At 49.4% G+C, this 22,816-nt stretch overlaps 2 protein-coding genes across 6 annotated transcripts in view; one reads left to right on the top strand and one right to left on the bottom strand.

The window, feature by feature from the left end:
• SLC67A1 (solute carrier family 67 member 1) overlaps nucleotides 1-16,363 on the top strand; it is a 62,541-nt gene extending 46,178 nt beyond the window's left edge. For 4 of the 5 annotated variants that reach the window (XM_088166665.1, XM_088166661.1, XM_088166664.1 and 1 more), the window contains exons 9-11: nucleotides 7,162-7,263; nucleotides 11,009-11,129; nucleotides 16,075-16,363. In XM_088166665.1, the coding sequence (XP_088022791.1) occupies nucleotides 7,162-7,263; nucleotides 11,009-11,129; nucleotides 16,075-16,262 (411 nt within the window). In that variant the 3' untranslated portion in view covers nucleotides 16,263-16,363. The remainder of the gene's footprint in view (nucleotides 1-7,161; nucleotides 7,264-11,008; nucleotides 11,130-16,074) is intronic. The other variant, XM_088166662.1, reaches the window with a different exon arrangement.
• A 1,388-nt stretch (nucleotides 16,364-17,751) lies between these two features.
• PHLDA2 (pleckstrin homology like domain family A member 2) lies at nucleotides 17,752-19,313 on the bottom strand. The gene is made up of 2 exons (XM_014887321.2): nucleotides 18,733-19,313; nucleotides 17,752-18,185 (listed from the first exon to the last, which is right to left on the bottom strand). The coding sequence occupies exon 1, from the start codon at nucleotides 19,163-19,165 to the stop codon at nucleotides 18,767-18,769; it is 399 nt and encodes a 132-aa protein (XP_014742807.1). The 5' UTR covers nucleotides 19,166-19,313; the 3' UTR covers nucleotides 17,752-18,185; nucleotides 18,733-18,766.
• Nucleotides 19,314-22,816: the final 3,503 nt, after the last annotated feature.

Below are 22,816 nucleotides of genomic sequence, written 5' to 3'. Positions count from 1 at the left end.
TTTCTAATGGATGATCAGATGGCAGTGCAAACCAGGGACCTGACCCTTCCCAGAGTCACAGAGTTTCATCCCCCAGAGGCCAATCATTCCCATTGCTACGGTCCAACACAGCAGGGCCCTGCAGGCCCAGGTGCAGCATCTACTTTGCTGGGGAGTCTGCCTTGGGACATTTGACACAGAAACCGGCTTTTATCACCAGGCAGTTTTCTTTCATACATCCATGCAGTTTCTATCCATGTTGCTATGCCTATTCTACAGTGCATGGCTCTGGACATCAGAAATATAGGAGTGAAGTGGTCATAGGATACAAACTTTTCTTCATGCTGGTGCATTGAGGTTTGCTGTCAGAACACCAAAATGGAAAGAGGAAAAAACATTCAATTTAAAAAAAAAAATCCCAAGACACCTGATTCTTGGTGACAGCAAAGCCATCTCACCTGAGAGCTTGCAAAGCACTGCTTTTTGCTTTGTCACTTCTTCTTTCCACTTCATCAGTGGCAGTTCCAAACTCTACTCTGGTTTATACAGGACAAGATCCTCAACTGGACCAAATTAAACTCTCACTCTCTGGCTTTTAAATTATTTTAAAACATTAAAAGTCATGTCTTTACTTTCAGGTATCTGTCTAGAACCACCCAAAGATATCTCTTGTGGATGGTGTCTGGGCTAATGTTTTATGGCTGCTTTCTTTTGGGTTTGGGTTGCTCAAGCAGGCAGGGAATAGAAGTGTGCTGGCTCTGTCCTGCTGAGCCCCAGAGCTGCTTGTGTTGCCTAAGCTGGCACCTCAGATGCATTTGTTTCTGCTGTACAGTGAATTGATACTGCTGAGGTACAACTGCAGATTAAGGTGTGAGTGAATTCCACTAATCTGGGTAGGTGAACAATGATTAATATCTGCTGAGTGGCTTCCCCACTTCACTGAGTAAATGATAGCTTTATTCATAGGGAATATAATGTAATTTTCAGTTAATTTTATCAACCAGATACTCAACTTTGATTTTTTAAAATTCTTTAGTTTGCCTGTCTGTAAATCATTGTGAGGATTTTCCCATCCTCTTGGACTTGCCCTGAGCCCTCCTGTTAGAGGAAATCTGTCCCCCATGTTTGCATCTCTTCCTGGACTTGAAAAAATGGTGTTTAAGAACTTCTATAGCTGGAAGAGGACATCAAAGAAATTAAGGGGGAAAGTATTTCTTTGTGTTATTGTAGTTTCTATTTTTTAAATTAAATATTCTCAAAACTTATATATTCCTCTTACAGAAGGCAATGTTGCAGCTTCCTTTCCCAGCCTGATCAGCAATCCCAGGATGACTCAAATAGTGATGGTGTCTTCCTGCCTTCCTCTCCCACCCCAAGGATATTATGCTCCAATTGCTTAATCTAGTTTTTCAGCTTCCCAACCTCATTTGACCTGCTGTGGTGAGAAGTGGCCAATGCACTGTAAGAATCTGTTTCTCCTCACTCCTATCATTCAAGCCAGCTGCAGAGTACCTAGAGAGGAGATTTTGAGAGGCTTTGAGTCAGTCCACTTAATTTTAAGTTGGAAACTCAGGTTCTTGGTAATTTTTATCTCAAACAGCCCTTTGCATGGGGAATCAGCACAGAAACACAGACCCTGCAGGAGGTGAGGTGTTTACCCTCTTTGCAGATGGAGGCTGTTAGTTTAGACACACCACAAATTCAGGCATCACCTGAGGGATCCCATCCAGAGCTCCCCAGCCTCACCTCATCCTGTGGTGAGCATCATCTAACAGCAGGGGATACAGGAAAGTGTGAGGCAGGTTGAAATGCAGTGAGGGTGGGAGGGGAGGCTCGTGTCTGGGTCAGGACACAGCCAGGCAAGGTCAGAAAAGGAGGTGTGGGAAGCTAGTGAGACAGCATTGAGACAAAGAACTGTCTGATGAGGAATAAGACTTGTGGCTTAGAAAATGGAATATGACCGAGGCTGGAATGGACTGATGGGGAAATGAAAATAGCACATGGGGGTAATTCAAGCAATCCAGGTCTCTGCAGGGATTCTTGAAGCACCCTGAAAGTGTGGGGCTGTCTGATGAGCTGGGACTGTGCCAGGTGAAGTCATGTGGGAGATAACAAAATGAGGAGAGGAAGGCAGAGAGCAGGAGAGCTGCCTTTGCACCAGGCAGCCTGCACTGCAGAGATTCCCTTGCTCATGATGTGCTTGAAGCATCTTTATCTGATCACTGCTAGGTCTCCAGGCAAGAGTTATGAAAGCCCATCAAGGACACAATCCCTCTGTCCTCCAGGGCTGGACTTTCAGAGTCCTCTCATCTGAGAAGTCATGCAAATGAAATTTCCCTCATAGTGAATGCCTGATGCCATTCAATCTCTCTCCAGATAATAATTAATTTCATAATAATGATAAATATTTATTTTAAATAAATATTATAAATTTTATAAATAAATAATTTAATTTTGAGTAATGGGCAGAAATGAGCCTAGGTGGTGTTTTTTGTTTGGTTGGGGTTTTTTTGTTTGGTTTTTTGTTTGTTTGTTTGGGGGGGGGGGTTTGTTTGTTTTTTTGGTTTTTTTGAATTTGCAAATGTGATAGCATGAAGACCTTCCAGGTGTAGTATGTCACTCGGAAAATGTTGCTGGAGGATTAGGCAAGTGAAATACCTGGAGTCCCTGGTTGATATCTCAAGTCACATCTGATGCTTAGATTTCAAACCACGGGAGGGGGTGGGGGAAACTTTCCTTTAAGAACTTTTTCTCCAAAAAAAAAACAAACCCAAAGCAAAATGCACCAAACAGAATTCTGGGTGGGACAAAAGGGTAGATATTTATAACCCTGAGGATCAAGAAATCATAAGACATCTGTTCTATTTACTGCATTTAAATTTGTATTGTTATACAAACTCCACCTCTAGCTGTGCAGCTTCTGGAGGGACAAGTTGGTACGGAGTGATCCTGAAAAGATGAGAGAGATTCCTGGAGGAGAGATTTACATTGCTATCATCTTATCACCAGTCTGTCCCTCTCGCTTTTTTTTTTTCCCTGCACAGCAAAAGAGATGATTAAAGAGCCGGGGATTTAATTACAGCCAGGTATGCCTAGGGGGAAAACCCACTTAGTGAAAGGACCTTGCAACAACAAACAGAAAGTTCTCCAGTTTCCTCACTTTGAAGGATTTATATCTGTGGAGGGGGGTGGGTTGGAGGGGAAAGAAAGCGATTAGGCTGTAGTTTGCAAAACACACCATCCTCTTCCCCCTGTCTGACAAAGTGCTGCCTTCAGCAGTTTGGTCCTCACCATCAGCCCTCCTTCCAGTCCCACCGCCCTCCTGCTCCTCCACAGGACCTCAACTACTCGGGTGATTTCAGGCATCGCTGTGCCAGTAGAACAGCATGGGCTGGGTTTTTTTTGTTTTTTTCCCTTTTCCCCCAGCATGGACTTTGCAGCACCTTCAGCTTGTGCAGAGCAGCCCCGTGGTCTGTGCTGACCCCCATGGTTGCCCCAGCAGGTCCCTCCCCAGCCAGCACAATTCTCCTGGGAACTGCCAGCCAGCACAATTTCGAAGGCGAGATACGGGTCCAGGGCGTGGGAGGCTGCTTCTGATGTGAATCATGCTATCTGTGCTAGGGATGAGGCCCTGCATCTTCTCTACAAGGCTGTACCAGCTTATCTGGCCTGCTGTGTCTGCCTTCCCGACCTCCTCACAGCTTTTCATTTCTGAGCTGTCGGGTGAAAGGGAGCTTATGTTGTTGCTGGGCTCTGTCAAGCTTTCAGTCAGTGCTGATGGAAGGATCTTCAGTGCCATGTCCTCTGAGTGCAGAGGGCCAGCTGAGCATCTGCAGAACTCCTCTAAGCTCCACAGGTGAGGTCAGCTTCTTGCAGGTGCCAGTCAGCCCAGCAGCAGCTCTGTGCAGCAAGGCTGGTACTTCAAAAGTCTTCCAAAAACTGGCACTTTGGACTTTCAAATACAAACTGTCTTTTCCATCCTGCAAGGGGTTCCTGAAATTTGTTAGAGGTTAACAGTCAAATGGGTAATTGGGTTTTCTGAGCAAATGGGAGCTGCTGTTATCCCAGAAACCAAATGCAGTGATAGAGGCAAGAGAGTATTTTTCCATGTGATTTGCTAGACTAGTGTAACAAATCCCCAGCTTGGTGAATCCAGAAAATGATGAACAGAGATTTGGCTGTTCTTATGCATTTACTGGGAGACTTATTTGCCTTTAAAGAAGCGGGGGGGGGGGGAAGGGGGGGAAGATGAGTTGGTTTTTCCTGTGACATATGTACACAGCCACAGGCAGTGCCTGTTATTTCACTTGCAAACAATTTCCTCTCTCTTTTGTTTATTGATGGCAGAAGGCATTCCAGCCAGGTACACTGGCTCTTCCCCGACTTCAAAGGCGGTCAGGTTACAAACGCAAGTAGCATCCAGGCAAAATGAAATGCAGGAGGGTAAGGCCCACCGAAGTCAATCTCAAAAGGAGTTTATGTGCAAGGAAAAAGTCCAGAACACACCAGTAAGAATAAAAATAAGGATAAAATCCATTTATCAGCTACCAGAGCTTGTCCATGGGAGTGCTGATGGCCAAGTCACCTGGGATGTTTCTGCTATCTCCTGGTAAACTGTGTCCAAAATCTTGCATAGGAGAGTGCACAGGAACCACCTTTCACCTTCCCAGATGTGCCTGTGCAGGTGAGTGCTGCTCATGCCCAGGGGCTCTGACCTCAGGGAGAATTGCCGACTGGAAGTAATGGATTTTCAGGTCTGAATTCAGACTGGGAAGTGGGATCAATGTTACTGGTGGCTGGAAATATTATCTAGCACCTAAATCAAGGCTCTGTGTCCAAATTCAGGTGATGGGCCTTGCCTGCCTGGGATTGGCAGGCATTGCTAGATCAGCAGCGCCCGTGCTGGGGAGGAAGGCAGGCAGCCCAGGTAGCCCATCTGTACAACCTCAGGATTGCTGCCCAGCCCCAAGGGGAAAGCAGGTGACTTGGGCTCATTCTTGCCTTTGGAAATAGTCCCCTTGCCAAGCTGGTTGATTCAGCAGTGATGTTTTACCTGGCGCTTTTATTCCACAGCCCAAGTGGTGGGAAAGCCCACAGGGAACGCCAGCACTGGCATGAGGACCATCCCTGTGCTCTGCTCATTCTGCACCTCTCTAGGTCCTGCCTGCCCAGAGCCTGTCGCTGCTGCAGTGGTGCCTGTTGCCTTCATGCACGGGTTCATGTGCAGTGATGGTAACGTTTTTGGGAATGCCACTCCCATGGCCATCAGACCAGGGATGTTGCTGATGATATACCATAATGACTCAAGGAAGGGCAGGGCCTGGGCTGTGCCTGCACAGTGCATCCCAATAAAATATGCCATTCAAGTCTGGGCAAATTGGGAAATGTTTCCTTTCCTCCAATGGCTCAGCAGAGCCGAACCGGGGTTCAAGTGATGCCATCCTTGAGTCAATCCATGTCCTATGACAAGGCTCAGCCCCCATCCCATGTGACTCAGCACAGCCCCAGCTGTAGGAGGGACTGGGAAGTTGCAAAAAGTTAATGACGAGTCTCCCTTTTTGGAGCACTCAGCTTAATGGAGCGTCACTCAGTGGCTTCCCCACCCACCCCCAGAGTAGGAGCTGCTGGAGCTGGTATCAGCCTCCTCTCGTGGCAGGGCTTTTGGTCAGGATGACTCAGGTCACCCTAGGCATTGTCCAAGCCTCGTGCCACAGCAGGTCCACCTGGAGGCCACTTGACAGGTGATACGGCCAGGGAAGGACAGCAGAGCCTGTGCCAGTGTGCCAACTGGGCACACGTGAGCCAAGCTCTCCAGCCCTGGCCAAAGGCAGAGACAATGACAAAAAAGGAGAGGCAGGAGCTAGAATGTCTTCTTGGCGTGATGTGCCCTCATGTCAAAAATCCTTTGTGCTCTGAAGCAAAGTGAAGAGTTGAATTTTGATGGTTTTCCATTCAGTTGTGTGCTGTTGGAAATACATTAATTTTGTAGCTATTGTTCTTTATGTCAACTCCATTTTCATTCTATTGCTATTTGCCTTTTTTTTTTTTTTTGATTGGTTATTATAGACTAACATTTCCATTCTGTTTAACAACTTACTTGCTTTCCCATTTATTTTGCACTCATTTCCTTTCAGCTGACTTTGGGTTTTTGCCTCAGGACTAACACAACAAGGTTGAGTGTATTGTAGTGGAGTGTAGTATCATTCCTGCTCCAAGAAGACCACTGAAGTTTTCTCCAAGATGGACTGCCACAGAAAGAAAGCCCACCAAAGACACCAAACAAAGCATTTTGAACTAGAGCTCCTCTTTCAAGTCAGAGGGGTTTTCATTTGGATCAAACAAACCCTTTAAGGCAGGGAAAACTCAGTAGATTCCTGTCTCTTACCTGTATTGCAGTCAGTCAGACTTTTTAACCATGATCTCTTCCTGCCTCTCTCCTCTCATGTCCACTTGTGCCAGGTTCACTTGAAGTATGGGAGATGCTGAACAGATTAAAAAAAGAGGGAATCCTTCTCTGCAAAGTGCTGGAAAAGTCAAATAATTTCTGGGATTTTAATATTTTGCTCTTCCCTTCCCTCTTCCCTCCCCCCTAGTTTTTGTTTAAAATCGGTAGAACCAGTTCCCCACCCTTTACATCTGCGTGTACTGCTGGGACTGCATATTAGCATCTCTGTCATACTTGTTTCCCGCCTAAAAATTATGAACCACCCAATTTGCATATTTATAGTTCAAAATAATGGCAAGAGAAGGTACTACAGGCATTTTCCTTTGCTTACAAATGTACAGTTTTTCTTTGAGAGGATTTGCCAAGAATGAAGACTGTAGTATTAACTGTATTTCACAAACACATATCCCATCTATTTCACACATCACAAGTTGTATCTGCAAGCATTTTTAGAAAGTTTCAGTCACTGCTGCTGAGTAGGCAGTGATGATAAACTCAGGCATGCACCCTGAGTGAAGCTTCCAGCTTATGGGATGGATCTCTCCCCTAGAAGGCAGAACACTTGAAATAATGGATCCCGCCTTCCAGTCATTTACTGTGGCAGTGAAGTCCTTTTTTATCAAAGAAACCCTGATGGAAGAACCTGTTTGCTTGATGAAAGTAGCAATTCCCTTTTGCGTTTGTTTAAATTATTATATTATATCAGGCCTAATGGTGCTTATGTGTTTCTTTGCCAGGTTGTCCAGGGTTTGGTGGTTGGGAAGCTCGCTAGTCACTGCACAGAGATGACCCTGCTCCGACTCAGCGTCTTTGTCTTTGCTGGTGTGGGCCTAGGCATGGTAAGGCGGGTGGGAAATCACCCAGAATGCCTTTAATAATGTCACAAACACAAGGCCTGTGAGACCTGGCTGTGAGCTTCGCCCCTGGAAATGCCACCTCTGGCTCTCTTTGGGGGTCTTCAGGGCAGGGAAAACCAGCTCTGCTGGGCCTCTGCACAAACAGAGCCGCGCTCAACGTCAGCACTGCACCAAACCATGATAAAGAGCCGTGTGAGTAATAGTTACGGGGATTAAAAAATAAATTAATCTTGCACAGAAACTCACTAAGTCCCTCCTGAGTCACCAGATTTGCACAGAAATCCTGGCCTGGTCTTGTCAGTGACTGCATTTCCTGGACTACCCAGAAAGTAAATGAAGATTACGGTGGGGAAAAATTATTGCAGTTGCATATTGCAGTGAGACAGCAGAGGTTGTGCACTCTCCTTCTGTGGAATTATTTTTATCTAATCCCCCAACATGAGAGTATCTGGGGAAGGAGGTAGCAAGGCAGTAATTTTGTTCCTCCATTTTGGGATAAGTGATGTTAGCTGTTGCTGGTTGTGTCCGTATGGGTGACAGCTGATCAATCTCAAATATTAATTGGAAAACTGAGTGGATGTAGGTAGCTGTGCTGGGAACTGTGTTTGCTCAGATAAGCCATGTCCAGGGCACTGATAGCTCTGCCTGGGCCATGGGGATGGAGGAAAGGTGCTTGCAGTCCCTGTCAGTGCAGTGGACCCAAAGGACAATGAAGCTGCATCAGCCTTTCAACATTCCCTGCAGGATTTGGCCTTGAGCCTTGATGCTAGGACGCTGGTGCTCTCACTGCTGCAGGTAGGATGAGTGCCATTTCCACAACCATGCTGCAGCCATGGGGAGGTCAGGCCAAGTCCTGGAGGGTGTTGAGGTTTGTGGTTCCCAGCTACATGGATGAGATGAGGCACCTACACACCCTAGCTAATCTGAGGCTAAATCATGTCTGGGATGAGGCTGCAAAGGAAGGATGGGTGCAGACCAAGGGTTGGCTCTGCAGGTGGAGCCTGGTCCCTCTCCCTGGGGTTTTTGAGGCTCCCAGGGGTTCTGTCAGGTGTAGAATGCTTGGGAAGGGTCTCTTCCAATTGGTGTCATGCTCTTTTGGCTGAAATCAATATGCCCCCTTAACATGGGACATCTGCACAGAGCTTAGTGCTCCTGAGCATGGCCTGGGAAGGACTTTGAAGATCTCCCCATTGTTTTTTGGTCATGAGTGGGAGCAATTAGGTGACACCAAGGTGGACCTGGCCTGTCTGGAGAGATGAGCACCCCCAGCCAGGTGCAGGGCAGGTGCTGCTGGGACTGTGCTGTGCTGAAGCCCAGTCCCAAAACCATGAATTATATGGCTTTCGTGCACTGAGGTCTCACTGACCTCCAGGGAAGGCTGGAGTCAGGTGGAGGTAGGAGAGAAAGCCTCGATGGCAGTGGAGGGGCACACGGGGCAGCACAGATGTTGCAGTGCAGGAAGCCTCACATTGGCTGCACAGGGAGGAGAGCCAGGAGCCAGGAAGGGAAATCATCTTAGAATTAGTAATTATGCCAAGCCCGGAGGGCTGTGGACATCCTGACAGCACGGGCCTGGGGACCAGGGTCAGCAGTGACTTCCCATGAGAACTATTCATAGGCAAATGCAGCTGCGATCCTCTTTGCCCAGGACTTTGACTTGTTGAAAAGCGCTCTGTCCAAGGGGCTGCTGAGGAAACACCCGCTTCTAGGGTGGCTTTCTGTCTCAGTGGGGATGAGTGCTGTCACAGCAGCAGCCCCAAATGCAGAAGTTATTGGGTGAAGCTTTTAATCCTTCACAGCTGCTGGTGGAGGAGCGTCCCACCTGCTGTGCTCTTGCAGCATGTGGCCTCTAAATGCAGCAGTTTCCCTCCCCAAAGGATGGAAGTGAGGAGAAAGGCTAGCTGTTAATAAAAGACACTCCAGAACCCGTCCTGATATCAGAGGGAGGGGAGGTGGGCTGAAGTGTTTTTGGAAGGCTGGCACAAGCAGCAGCAGACAGCACTGCAGCTTGGGAAGAGGCTGCAGGATGTTCCCAGCAACAGGCAGCTGGAGAAGGGAAGGGGTGGGCTGGGAGATGGGCAATAACACCTGGATAAAGGGAGGAGGGAAGAAGCAGAGTCTGATCTGCAGATGTGAGCTGGGAGAGCGTGGGCAGGGCTGTAGGAGGGCTTGGCATTTGCGATGGGGAAGTTTTTTCCCTTTGACTGAAGGCACGGCTGTACCTCATCCCGCCTCACTGCCTGCATTTCCCAGGCATTTGTTTTTCAAGTTGTCTGCTGAGACTTCTGATTCTGCCTCTCACCTAAAAAATGCCTTCAGATCTGCTCATCTCATAAAAACTACTCACCACCCAGCATCTGAGGAGTAGCAAGGACTGGGCTCTGCCTGGCTCAGTTCTCCCTCAGCCCCAGGGAAGTGAGGAGCTATTTCCCCTTGTTTTACAGGAGACACAGATATGCCTCTGCTCTTTTCTGCTCACTAGCTCCAGCCCATGAGAGAGTGTGTACAAAGCAGGAGGGATTAAAACTGATTTTTCCTATGAGCTCCTCAATGTTGTCCTGCAATGACATTTGCCCTAGCAAGGAATTACTCTCCTTCCTTTTGTTTATGTACCAAATTCCTATTCCTCTGTCTTTGTTCTCTGGTTCCTTAATCAGGAGTGCCTAGATCTTAACCAAAATGTAGGCAAAGAGCCCCTTTGAGGAGAAAAACCTGGCTGTGTGTGACTCTAGAGGGGAACTAGGAATAAACCTCAACATTTCCAAGTCATTAGTGAGCGATGTCTCTGGGCTTCTCCATCTTCTGTAGCCAAGAGGCAGGGATCAGATCTTAGGACAGAGAACTCCAGAGAATGAAACTTCTGGCTAAACCAGTGACAGAAATATTTCCCAGCCACAATAATACACCTTGAGACATGGGTTAGGGCAGGAGACTTGCAATAAAGGGGGAATTTCCTTTCCATGCCCCAGAGAAATCCATTCATTTGACCAGCAGGGCTTGTGAATGAGCTGGAAGCTGCTCCAGCCCTACAGCTTAGGGAGCCTCACCGCTTTTGTTTCAGCATTAAACAGCTGGAGGGATGTCTCCACTAAGAATATGTGCAATAACAAAATCATTACTCTCCCTAATTATGCTCGCTAATGTGTGCTCATGGCCAGAAGACCTATTCCAGATTACTGAATTTGGTGAATTTATTAGCAGGGAAGCAGCAGAACAGGATTAGAAATCCCAAAGGTATGGTGTTACATAACGCACCGCGCTCATTTATTTTGACAGGCTCGGTTTAGTTTTAATTATTTATGATAATGAACCAAAAAGCCTTCTCTAGGCTGTTTTGTATAAGTAATGGAAGCTTCCTGAAGTACACCACATACATCTGCTGTTCAACATTTCCTCGGGAGTTGGACAGAAGACAGAAGGGGGAAGAGTGCAGGGACGTCACTAATTCCCAGATGCTAAAAATACTCACAGCAGTGCTGGGGAAACGTGCTGCCAGATTGTAGGGTATCGTTTGCTCTGCATGCTTGGAATAATTCACTGCAGACAAATGGCAGGCTGTGAAAGACCCCACAATGGCCAAAGCCGCACCACCACAGATCATTTGTGGCTCCCATCATTTCCCTAAGTCTTGGGTTTGACTCGTGGTTTTATTCCAGGTTGTTTCTTGCCACAGAGTCACTGTTTGTGCTCTTGAGTGATGTGTGTTCTGTTGTGTCCTGTCCCTTAGGCCCTGATGAGGACTGTGTGGCACTATTGCATCATTGCAGTGCCGCTGGTGTTTGCCTTCAGCATGCTGGCCACCATCACTGACAGCATCCTCACCAAGGCTGTGCCCTCCTCTGACACTGGTAAGACTCATCAAGAAAGGTCAGACTGGTATTTTCTCAGTTTTGAGGCCATTGGGCACTTCCCAGCTCCCAGCACAGCTCTGGAGCACTGGGGCCTCAAGAGCACTGCGTGAACACTCAGCTCTGGCTGGGCACACGGTGGCTGTCAGCAGAGCAGATGAACGAGACTGGTGGGGCTGATACAGGATGGACTTGAACAACCTGGAGCAAGCATCCCACGACCTGGTGCTCCCAGTCCTGTGCTGCCTGCTGACATCCATAGTGGTGGGCACGGAAAGAGCTTTCTAAGCTCTCTTTTCCATGGAAAGCCAAAGTATGTTAAAGAAAAACAAAAAACACTGCTCTTCCACTGTGGCAGTGTCAGAGAGGGCTGCTTGTTCACACGTTTTAACGTGGGGTATCTCAGGAAGGCATTCTGGATTACTCTTTGCAAACATGCTTTGACTGATGCAATAATTGCCCCCTCTCTCTGTTTCGGCCTTGTTTCAGTCAGAGTTCCTCCATTTCTCTGTGCAAGACAGCAGTGGTAGACACTTAAGTCTTTATACCTGGGGCTTTAGTTCTATTGATGAAGGAAATATGCCTACATTATTGTCTTGGGAGCCTGGCTGAGTTTGTGCAGGGATGGAGCTGGCTTAACCTGGTTTGATGTCTTTTGCTCAAGCCCTTTCAGCGTTTGCTCCCAGAGCAGGTACCCAAGAGAGTCTTTGCTTTAGCTGAGGCTTTCCGGGGTGCCAGTCTGCACCCTTCATCTTCCCTAGCAGCTGTCTGAGCAGATACCTCTGTGCAGACCCTACCAAGAATGGGAGCTGTAGTTTGCACAGCCCATTATTGAAGTTTATAAAGCGCTTTGGAGATGTTTCTGGGTGAAGAGCTTTTCTGAAAATCACTTCAGTAGTTTATCAGAGCTGACCCACTACATCCCCTACAAATGCTGGGAGCCTGTGATTTTCAAGTGGGATATTTCTACCTGTGAGGACCATTTATCCCCAGTCTTCACCTCCCTGGGAAGAGTCTCAGCCCCTTTGCTCAGCCAGGAAGAAAATTTGCTGCTTCATGACTTGGAGCAATGTTCGTGTGAGGGAGATCCAGGGGGGAAGAGCACCAAGCGGCTTTGGGACATACAACCGAGTTGGAATTCATCCAGGCTCTTCTCAAAGGGGTTTTGTGACAAAAACCAGAGCAGTGCTTAGCTTTTGGAGCCCAGAGGCAAGCTTTGGTCAGAGGAAAATGAGTTTAGTTGCCTCACCCTGCTCCCTGCTTGCCTATGTTTTTAGGCCAGCCCATGCCTCGGCAAGAGGGATGGTCTTCCCATGGTGAAGCAGGATTGCAGGGATGGAGGATGGAGGCAGTCTGCAGAGCTGTGCAGATGCTCAGGAGCAGGTTGCAGGTCATCAGGGGATGCCATGGGCTACTGGCAGCTTTTGCTGCCTGTCCATCCTGGGCTCATGTCATGCTGGGTGCTACTACAGTGCAGACTTACAGCTGGCTCAAAACTGGGCATTCAACAGTGCATTGTGGCACTGGGGGCAACCTTTTCTCTCCCACTTCTCCCTGGCCTTCACCTTTCAAATTGTGCTTTTTCCTCCCAATATTTCTGGGGGAAGAGGTACTAATGGTCCTGTGCTTGCTTTGGATGTAGCCGGGCAGGGGCCGGGGCTGAGGCAGGAATGCCTGACACAGCAGAGCCGGCAAGGCTGCCTTTCCACAGCAGCTGCAGCAGTGACGGCGTGGGTGTCTGCAGAGAAATGCAGCCATTAAAATGCCTGCCATCCATCCCTGGCCGTGGGTGGCACCCCACAAAGGCTGCTCCACCCATACAGGCTGCTCCTAAAGGCTGCTCCTTCCTCTGCGAGCCCGAGACTGGCTCTGCAGACAGAGGTTTTTGGCGGCACGTTAGAATCCCTTATTGAGAGCATGGAAATCTGGTTTTAGGAAAAGCTTTGCTGTCGCTGTGTTGAAAACTTCGACACTCACTTGCAACAACTTTTAGCTAATGCAAGGAGATCACACATTGAGAATCTGCCCTTGGAAGCATCACTTTTGAGCCTTGCTGCTGTCTTTTCCTGATGTTTTTATTCAGCTTCTGGCCTGTAGTACCAATGGAGGTTTTTCTTTAGGTCAGGAAAAGGCTTTCTGAAGGAGTTTGGGCTGAGCTCACGTGTCCATCTCAGCACGGGTGTTGTAGGAGTGTAGCCTGTCCGCCCTTGCTAGACACTGAGTCACCCGTCCTTGTATTTTAAATAGGCGTCTCAGGAAAGGGAGCGGTGGGAGGCGGTACGGCACCATCCCTTGCACCTATCAGCCTGCTTTAGATCCGATCCAAGGTCACTTCCTTCCTAGGGTGATGGGTTTGGCGCTTGCTCTCAAAGCTCAGGCTTTGCGCAGAAGCAAAGGTAGCAGAAATTATTTAATTAGTTTCCCTTTGATTTTTTTTTTCCCCTTCTCTTCAGCTTCAAAGGCAGGAAGAGAAAATTCAGCTCCACTCACACAGGCTGCTCAGCTGGACACGTGAGCTGGTGGGAGGGCAGCCCGGAGCCCAGGGGAATTTGCATTCACACAAGTACTCCTTGTCAAGCCTGGTCCTTCCCCAAGAATGGAGGTCTTGTTCCTGCACAGATCCCCCCATTCCTGAGGGAGGGAAGCAGGAAGCCCAGCAGAGCTTCTGTGCGTAACAGGCCCATGTGTCCTGATCTTATTTGTGCGTCAGAACCTGAGGAGGAGACTTTGCAGCCAGGCAGGGCTCGGGGCACTGAAACCCCCAGCTTTGCTTGAGCTTTGCGGGTTCAAAGGCGGCCGCTGGTGACAGTGACCTAGTGGTTAAACCCGATTGCCCCATGGGCGTGTGGCTGATCTGGGCCAGCAGCATCATCTGAGCGAGGCAACAGGATGTGAGCTGGAAAGGAGTCGCCCGTCTTGGAGGGCCGCCAGCACCCAGCCCTGAAACCTGGGGGAGCAGAGGAGATCTGCGATGTGAGGGGAAGATGGGCTCCCAGCCGGCACAGGTTATGCCAGGCATGGGAAAAAGGAACAGAAAAAACATGGAGGGAGAGGAAAGAGCAGGGAAGATGCAGAAGGTGAGATAGCTATGACAAAGAAGGTGAGCATGTGCGTTGGCAGAGCTGCGCGAAGCAATGCAGGAAATTTTCTGCTGACACGGTGACTTGTCCCAGTTAGAGGTCTTGCCTTAAATGAGATCTGTCACATGTGTGGCTCTGCCACAGAGCTACGGCCACGCTGCAGAGCTGGGATTTACAATGCCCCAAAGCCTGAGGGTGTCTGACACGAGGGACCTAATTTAAGCCATTAAACAGAAATTATCTTTCTCAGCAGCATGTTGGAGAAGTGAGAGGGAGAGCCCAGCCTTTTAAGACGATGGATTTCTGCTCGAGAAAAAAAAAAAAAAAAAGGAAAGGGAAAAAAGTGCCTCCTCAATCATAAGAGCCAGTTTGGCAATTGCACGTAGTAATTAGTTTAATTCAAATACCTAGAGGGGAAAAAATAATTGCAAAACCTGCCCAGAGAGTTAGGAGGCTGTGGGACGGTTCCCATTGGCAAAGGGTCAAGGCAAGGTCCCACCCATCGCCTTTGTGTTCCCATGCGTGGGAGGAGCACTCGGCAGCGCTTCCCGGGAGATTTCCCTCTCCACATGGTTACACCCTTGGCTGGGGCTCATTGCACAAGTATTTTAAGCACGCTGATAAAAGCCCAGCAGTCTCTGCCCGGCATTACACGAACACCTGACTGCCTGATCTCTCTGGGAGCTGGGCATCATTTCCCCATGACTGCCGACGTTAAATATCACACTTCTATTCCATTTCTTCTTGCATACAGGACAGCATTCTCCTCATCCTTCCCCGGGTGTGTGGTGACAACACCTCAGCGTGTGTCTTAGTGGAAAACTGATGCCAGCAGCCCAAATAATCATACTGATAGTAAAAAAATAATTGCAAGCATCATTTCAGAGCTGGGCACAAGTTTATTGAATACACTGCCAGCTTACTGTTCCTCTCAGTGTTGGGGGCTAATGATTTGCTAGCTGGCTGAGTATTTTCTGCTCCTCTGAACATGACGGCTGTCCGGAACAAAGATTGCAGGACAAAAGAGCATTCTGGGTGTGTGGGGGACAGCCTTGTATCCCAGGGGATGTCCTGGCCATCCATCCGCACGTGGAAAAAAGCCTGGCCTTTGCCAAACTGGAGGTGCTTCCCCATCCTCTGTGTTCCTGTTAAGGATGCAAATGTGGGAGCTGCTGGAGGGGGAACTGGCCCAGCCGGGTGAAGGGCTCGCATATCCATCCAAATAGAAATATCCGCTCTTCTCGCAAAGTGGGGGGGAATATCTCAAGGCAATTCTGTCTTTATCTGTGGGTTTATTTATTTATTCTTAAAGACCTAGTTAGGCCTAACCCTCTCACTCCTGCTAGAGAGCTGTTTCTCTATTTCAGACTAGGAAATAAATGGCAGTAGTAGCTTGGGTGGAGCAGGGCCCACTCAGGTAATTAGGAGATTGGAAGAATCTGTGTGATTTGCTAGGAAGGCTCAAACGTGACCCTATAAATTACATCTCCATCCCTAATCCCATGCAGTAGTTACCAGCCCTGCCAGGTGTAATACTCAGCAGCACTTTCTGGTGCTAAAGCTTCTCTGGACCCTGGTGACAGCAGTGGTGAGCACTCACTTTGCCTTTTGGGCAGTGCTGTGATTGCCCAGACCACTCAGGGAAGAGCTGAGCTTGCTCCTGGTGGACACTGGTCCCTGTTCCCTAGCCAGAACAAACCCTAATTGGACGGCTGTAAATTAATGCAAGAAATTATTTGAAGTGATTTGCTAATTTGCTGCTGCAGGGGAGCAGTATCAGGGACGAAGGGGACCTTGTGTGCTCTTCTCTGCTTTTCCATGCCAGGACTTATTCTCACCCTGTGTGTCTCTGCCGTCTCTCCTAGGTGCCATGCTTGGGATTTGTGCCTCAGTGCAACCCTTGACCCGGACGGTGGGTCCAACCATTGGTGGAGTTTTATATAAACAATTTGGAGTCTCCTCCTTCGGCTATTTACAGCTAGTGGTCAATTTAGGTTTGTTTGTTTACCTCTTGAAGAGTAAAATCCCACTGGGAGACGTGAAAAGCCAATAATACAGTTGTAAGAAAGTAACTCCCTTATTTTTTCCATAGAAACAAATTCTTGAGTTTTATTTTTGATTCCGTAAGCCTAGAATAAAACAATTTGAACAATCCTTCCGTTTTGTCTACATTTTCTTCTAGACTAAGGGACAGATCAGTTTGCAAAGGTCTTGGAGCTGTGCTGGAGCAACTGGGGGCCACGGGAACCCTGGAGCTATCGGGTTCCTCCCATTCCCCCCCACAGCAGTGGTTGTCGTGGCAGGCAACAGCCCCCAACCCTCAGCTGTTGTCAGACAGCATTCCAGCTTGGATTCACTGAAACTGAAGGGATTAGGAGCCAGTGCCTTTACTCTGGTTTGACCTTTTATTTCAGCGCCCAGAAAAAATGGGTAAAACATCTGCTTTTGAGTGTTGTTTTGCCGTATTAAATGCATCTCCAGCATTCTCAGGTCAGAGGGGGCACTGAGGCCAAAGGCTTTCGAATACTGTGGCCAGAGGTTTGCTACATCCATTCTCAGTCATGTGCAACCCTGCCTGTGCACGAGGTGCCAGCAAGGAGGATGCACAGCCCTGCCGTACCGGGCTGCAGTGCCAGAGCCTCCCTGCTGCTTCCAGAAACTGGGACAACCCTCCTTCCAGGTTTTTTCCCCTCCCTGTACTGAGTCTCTCTTGCTCTTACTACAGGCTTATGTAATTACATACTTTGCAACTTCCCCTAGTACAAAGTCTCCCGCAGGAATTGGGCTGATATTGGGGAGATTACCTGCTGGAAATGACCAAGTTTGGAGCGAGTACTTTGCCCACTACGCTCACAGTCCTGACTGCCAGAGCTGAATCGTGTGCTGCAGCATTGCTCTCGAGGAAGCTCAAGTTCATTAGTGAGAACTGAGCCTCACAAAAGAAAACTTCAGCACTTTTATCCAAAAAAAATATATCCAAGCTTTTTGCTCAGGATCCTATAGTAAAAGAGCCTGCCTCCATTCTTCAGTTATTCTGGAGAAATTTAATTCTGTCTAGAGACTGCAGAGCTGAAGGAAGAGAGGAGAGCAAGTTCAGCTTGCTTTGCTACAAAGCTGAGGAATCCATGCAGCGTTGGCGCTCTTATTCCGAAACCAAGAATCCAGTTTTTGCCTTAGCATAGCACTAAGCTATGGGGGCTGGGGGAGGACGAAAAGAGCAGCATTTTCCCGTGGCAGGTAGCTCATGCGCCTTCTGCTGCTGCCATTACTCGATTTTATGGGAAAGAGCTTCTAGAGGAGCACTTCTGCAAGCTATGGTAGACTTCTCTATCTCCACCACTGACCAGAACTGAACCTCAACACATTTTCCTTCCCTGGTCGGGTGACAAGGTCAAACACAAACAGATTATCTGGGCTTTCTCCACCTCCCACTGCCCAGTCCAGGGCACTAAAAAAAGCCAAGCCTTACCCACTCTTTTTATGCCACTTCACCACTGTTGTATCCACAGATATGCCTCAACAAAAGTTACTGCAGCCCAGAGTACAGTAATAAAAAGTGAACATTTCAAGTAATTTATTTGGAATGGACACATTAATGCAAAAGCAATATTAAGACCAGTAACTGCTGAAAGACATTCAACAAAATAAATACAAATATAGATACTAGAAATAATTTAAACTGTGTTTAACACCACCAGTCAGTATTGAATCTTCCTTGCATCTCATAAATAGAAGATAATAGTTCACAAAGCTGTGCCACTCAAAACACGTGGACATTTTGCTAGAAGTCCTGTACGAAAGTCTTTGGTTTTTCTATATGCATCTCAGGCAAAGCTCAGGGCTCTTTGCTCAGCAGCCACAACGGGCTTGGAGAAAACCAAGCTGCTTCCAGCTCTCTTCGTTGCTTTCCTTCATTGGTACCCTGTCCCATTTCAGTCCAAGACACTCGATCTGGTTTATCGTCCAGTGGTATGCTCTAAAAGGTAGCAAGAGGACGTGGGTTAGTTAAGCCGCAGAACAAGGCACAGGAAGAAAAAAGGGGGGGCTTTAAAGGGGGAGTAAGCATTTCTTTTCACAGATTTTTTTTTTTTTAGCAGATTCTGTGAGGAAAGCACTGCCAAGTGCTGTTTCTTATTCCCCGCCACCCCCACGTGTCGTGCTCTCAGCACACTGCAAAGCCCGGCTCCGAGCAGAAATTCCCCGCAGTGCATCAGAGAAGCAGCCGAGCCCCGTGCGATGGCTCGGGCAGGGCAGCGCTCCGCGGGAGCCCCGTGCGATGGCTCGGGGCAAGGGCAGCGCTCCCCGGGAGCCCCGCGCTGGCAGCACCGCGCCGTGACGGGGATGGCCGGGCAGGGCAGCACAGCGCGTTGTCGGGGCTCGGTGTCGGGGGTTCCCTCCGGAGAGGAGCCCCCTGCCCGTCCGGCTGCCCGAAGCGGGCGCTGGGGAGTAAGATAATTTCAAAAGATGAAGCGAGAAGCCCGCGAACTGCGGCGGCAGCAGCGCCGAGGGGCCGGAGGGCTCACCTGGGGCCGGGCCGGCCGGGCGGGCGGAGGAGGCTCAGGGCGCCCGGGCCAGCCGCCGCTCCTGGGTGCCCGCCGCCTGCTCCATCTCCTGGCGGCTCTTGAAGTCCTGGATGGCCCGCTTGTTCTGGAAGTCGATGAGGGCCATGGTGATGGAGGCGTTCCAGCAGCTCTGGTCCGGACACCGAAAGTCAATCTCCTTGCGGTCTTTGGTAACGATGGTGAAGTAGATGTACTTGCCCGTGCGCTCCACGCAGTCCACCTTGAGGATGGAGCCGAAGCCCAGCTCCTTGCCCTTGGCCCGCTTGTGCCCGTCGGGAAAGAGACTGAGGCTGTCCTTGGTCAGCACCACCAGCTTCTTCTTCCACAGCTGGAAAAGGCTGTCGCTCCGCTTCTCCAGCTCGCCCTCGCGGATCACCTCGGCTTGCATCTTCATCCTCGTTCCCCGGCGGTGGCTCTGGCTCTTGCTCCGACTGCTGCTCGGGCGGTGATGACCGAACCGTGCCGCGATGGGAACAATTTATTGCAATGAATCAGCGCCGGGCGCCTTCCGGTGCCTCCCCCGGGGAGCCCGGCCCGCCGCCCCCTCCCGCCCCGCCTCCCGCCCGCCCCCCGGGCCGCGCTCCCCGCCCGAGCCCGCGGGGCTGCGCGCACGGCCCGCCCGGGGTCCCGGCACACGCGAGGGTCCCGGAGCTTGCCAGGGTCTGGGGAGGGGTGCCTCCCCCACGGGCTGCCTCGCCGAGGGCTTCGAGTCTGCTGCTGCCGTATGAGGGGACCCCAACCCTGTCTGCCCGCTCCCTTCCGCACCCGTGCTTCCTCTGTCCTTCAAGGATAGCTCCCCCGCGCTGAGGATGGGGCCACTGATCTTAGACAGCCCCTCTGAGCACTCCCTGCCGCTTTTCAGATCCCTCATGGGATACAGGATGCTCCCAACACTCTTCCTAGGGGCCTGGCTCTGGGCTTCTTCACAGCATTGAATCTACCCTGGCATTCATCTCTATCTGGGCAGAGGGGTCTGAGACGAGCCTGTGGGGGGTTTCTGCCATCTCCCATGGACATCTGGTCTGAGTCCAGCCCCTGGTCACCCCAAGACACTCAGCCAGGACTTGACCAAGCCCAGCAGCTTCATCCCACTGGCTCTGCACATCACCCTTCCTTCATCCTTTCCTGAGGGCAACCCACCTCTCCGGTTTTGCATTAACACTGCTTCCCCTTAATTTTATCCCCTGCAATCACCGGGTTTATCCCATTTTCTCCCCCCAACCCATTCCCTCCTCCTGGGAAGGCAGCACAGTTATAGCCTGGGCAGTGCCCAGCGCCATGGGGAAGTCAGGAAAGGCTGTGGCAGCTGGAGGTTATATTTAAGAGGCACGTGTGAGCCTTCCTCTTGGACACCTTTCATTTTGTCATTCCTTCACGATAGTTGACACAGGGCTGATGCAGCTTCCCAGCCATTGCCTTGATGCTGCAGCCAAGGGCAGGGCTGTACTTAATGACCTTGATCACGCTGTTTCTCCAGCAGTATTTGCTCAGATATGTACCATGGGCAGCATCACCCTTTGGACTTTGAGCCCTGCTCTCCTCCATCGCCCTCCTGGGATGGCCGGCGCCTCTATCGGTGTTTGCAAGCCAAACCCCAGAGGTGAGCTTACAGAGCAAGGCTTGGCCCCTTTGAAGAGGCTGGCAGCGTTCCCAGGGATATTGGCGGAGTCAGAAGCCCATTTCCCGGAAACAAATCAGAGCCAAACCCATTTCCGCTGCAAATCACTCATCTGCTGGAGTATAGGGCCACGCTTTGACAATTCTCTGCAGCGTGCACATCTGTGGGGAGGGTCAGAAAAACGGTGGGGGTTGTGTGATGTTCCCGGGGTTGATGAATGAGCCAGGAATGGTTTGGCTGAGCTTTTCGGGGGGGGGGGGGGGGGATGGGCTGGGAATTGCTCTGGGAAGACCACGGTGGCCATCACTGCTTGTGGGGTAGGGCAGAGGCTGCAGAGCATATGTGGAGCTGTGCCCTGGCATGTGAAGCGCTGCAGGCTTTTCCCTGAGAGCCAACACTGTATCTCACTTTTCAGTGTGATTTGTTTTGTTTCAGTAAGGGGAACAGCCCAGACTGAGTTACAATTAGGCTGCGCATCTACATTTTCATGGCCTGCTCTGTAAAGCCAGTTTCTGACCAAAAGGCCCTGTAAGAATAAGGGAGCTGGAGCCAATCAGGAGCAGAGATGGATATTAAGCAGAAATCAAGGATTTTTCTATTTAGCCCAAAAATGGAACAGGGAATGGTCTTTGTGCACAGGAAATGGGACGCCACTTCAAAAAGAGAAAAAAAAAAACCCCAGGCATCAAGTCAGGAGCGCACAAGGAACATCTGGAGGAAGGCTTCTGGTGTGGAAAGGCTGCAGGATTTGGCATGTTTGTGCACACCTTGCTTCAAAAGTTCCAGTAATAGAACTTGAATTTCCTTTTAAATGAAACTTGTATCTGTAGATGCAGGGTCAGCAGACCACTTTGGTCTCTGTCTTTCTGTTTTTGCTTTCATCTGGGTGATTTTTCTTGTGCATTTATCCATCATTTTGAAATATTCAAAGCCTCCCCCAGCTGTCACCTCAGTAAACTTGCCTTAATGCTGGCCAAAATAAAAAACTGCTAGGGAAAAAAAAGGGGGGAAAAAGTGGAAGCATTGCTCACAGTGGAAAAAGGTTCTTGCTGAACAGAGAGTCTAGTTTTGAGTTTTGAACATATGTCCATTGTATGAAGGCTGCACTTTTCTACCTAAGATGGGTTAGTTAAGTGGATAAAAGAAAACAAGAAAGTCCAGTACATAAAAGTACCGTAGGGTCTCTGTCATTGTGATCATGCAGAAATTCCGTAAAGTAGGTTTTAAAATTCAATTACATTTACTGAGACAGAAAGCAAAGGTGACTGTAGCTGAATCCAAAATGAGCAGCAGAGCCAAATCACAAGTGATCTCCTACAGGAGCATTTCTCAGGAAGGAATGGAGAGCTGCAAGGAGCTCAGAGCAATCTGGTCCAGGAAACGTGGCAATTACGTAAAAGTAAGTAGCACAGCCCTAATCCTAGTGCATGCCATGGTAGCTGGTCACTGCTGATACAAGTCTATAGCGTTAGTTTTGCCTGAGGAAAGAAAAAATAATTATATTGCCTTATTTTTTAAACAATAAGGGTTAATAACTTCGGTGAAGAGCTGACAGCAAGGTGCTGGTTTCATCTCAGCACCTGGGGAGAGGGGTGATGATGTGATGCAGCCCTGCATCGTACCCTGGCACCAAAGCCAGGGACAAGTGTCACAGGGTGGTGTGAGTGCGTGTAGGTAGTGGATGGCTTTGATAATTAAGGGCCATGGCCAAGCTGCAGCTAATGGGAGCTTTGAGTGATTGCAGCTCAGGTGCTGCTGCTGTCTCTGTCCAAGCTGGGGCTGGCAGCTGGGATGAGACTGTCACTCCCTTTAGTTTGGGTTTAGTTTGTTTAGTTGTGTTACTGGGGACAGAAAGAGAAGGGATTTTTTCCTTGCAACCCAGCACATCACCGTGGCTGTGCCTTGACAGGGTGGGAGCTCCCAAACACAGCTACCATGGCTGCCTTTAATATAAAGGCATCAGGCACTGACCTTTCCTTGCCTCCCAAATACAGGACATCTCTAGGATCTCAAAATTTAGGGATTTGGCTCTGCTCTTAGATAGAGGGGGGAAATAACACAGTGGGGAGTGTGAACCAGATGACGGTGATGGGAAGCAGACTGGCATTCAGTCACAGGAGCTTTATCCCACATAGCCATCTCCCTCTTCCCACACTCTCCAGGGATGCTGGCACCACCCTCTGCTTTGCCCCAGAGCAATTTCCAGTCTACAAGGGTCATTTTTAAAAGCCTAAATGGCATTTTAGCACAGAAGTGTGGCTTCATCCCCTTCCCAGGAGAGCAGCATTTGGCTGCTGAGAGGGGATGCTTGTACACACATGTGTGTTGTGTCTGGGGATTTTTTATGGGTGTGGGATGGGATGGCCACACTCAGCCTCGATGGATGGGCTGGTGGTGTGCCATGCTGTGCCATGACACATGTCTCTG

Source organism: Sturnus vulgaris, chromosome 6, assembly GCF_052056855.1.
Source record: "Sturnus vulgaris isolate bStuVul1 chromosome 6, bStuVul1.hap1, whole genome shotgun sequence".
NCBI classification, from domain to species: Eukaryota; Metazoa; Chordata; class Aves; order Passeriformes; family Sturnidae; genus Sturnus; species Sturnus vulgaris.
This window is presented reverse-complemented; position numbering and strand designations above follow the sequence as displayed.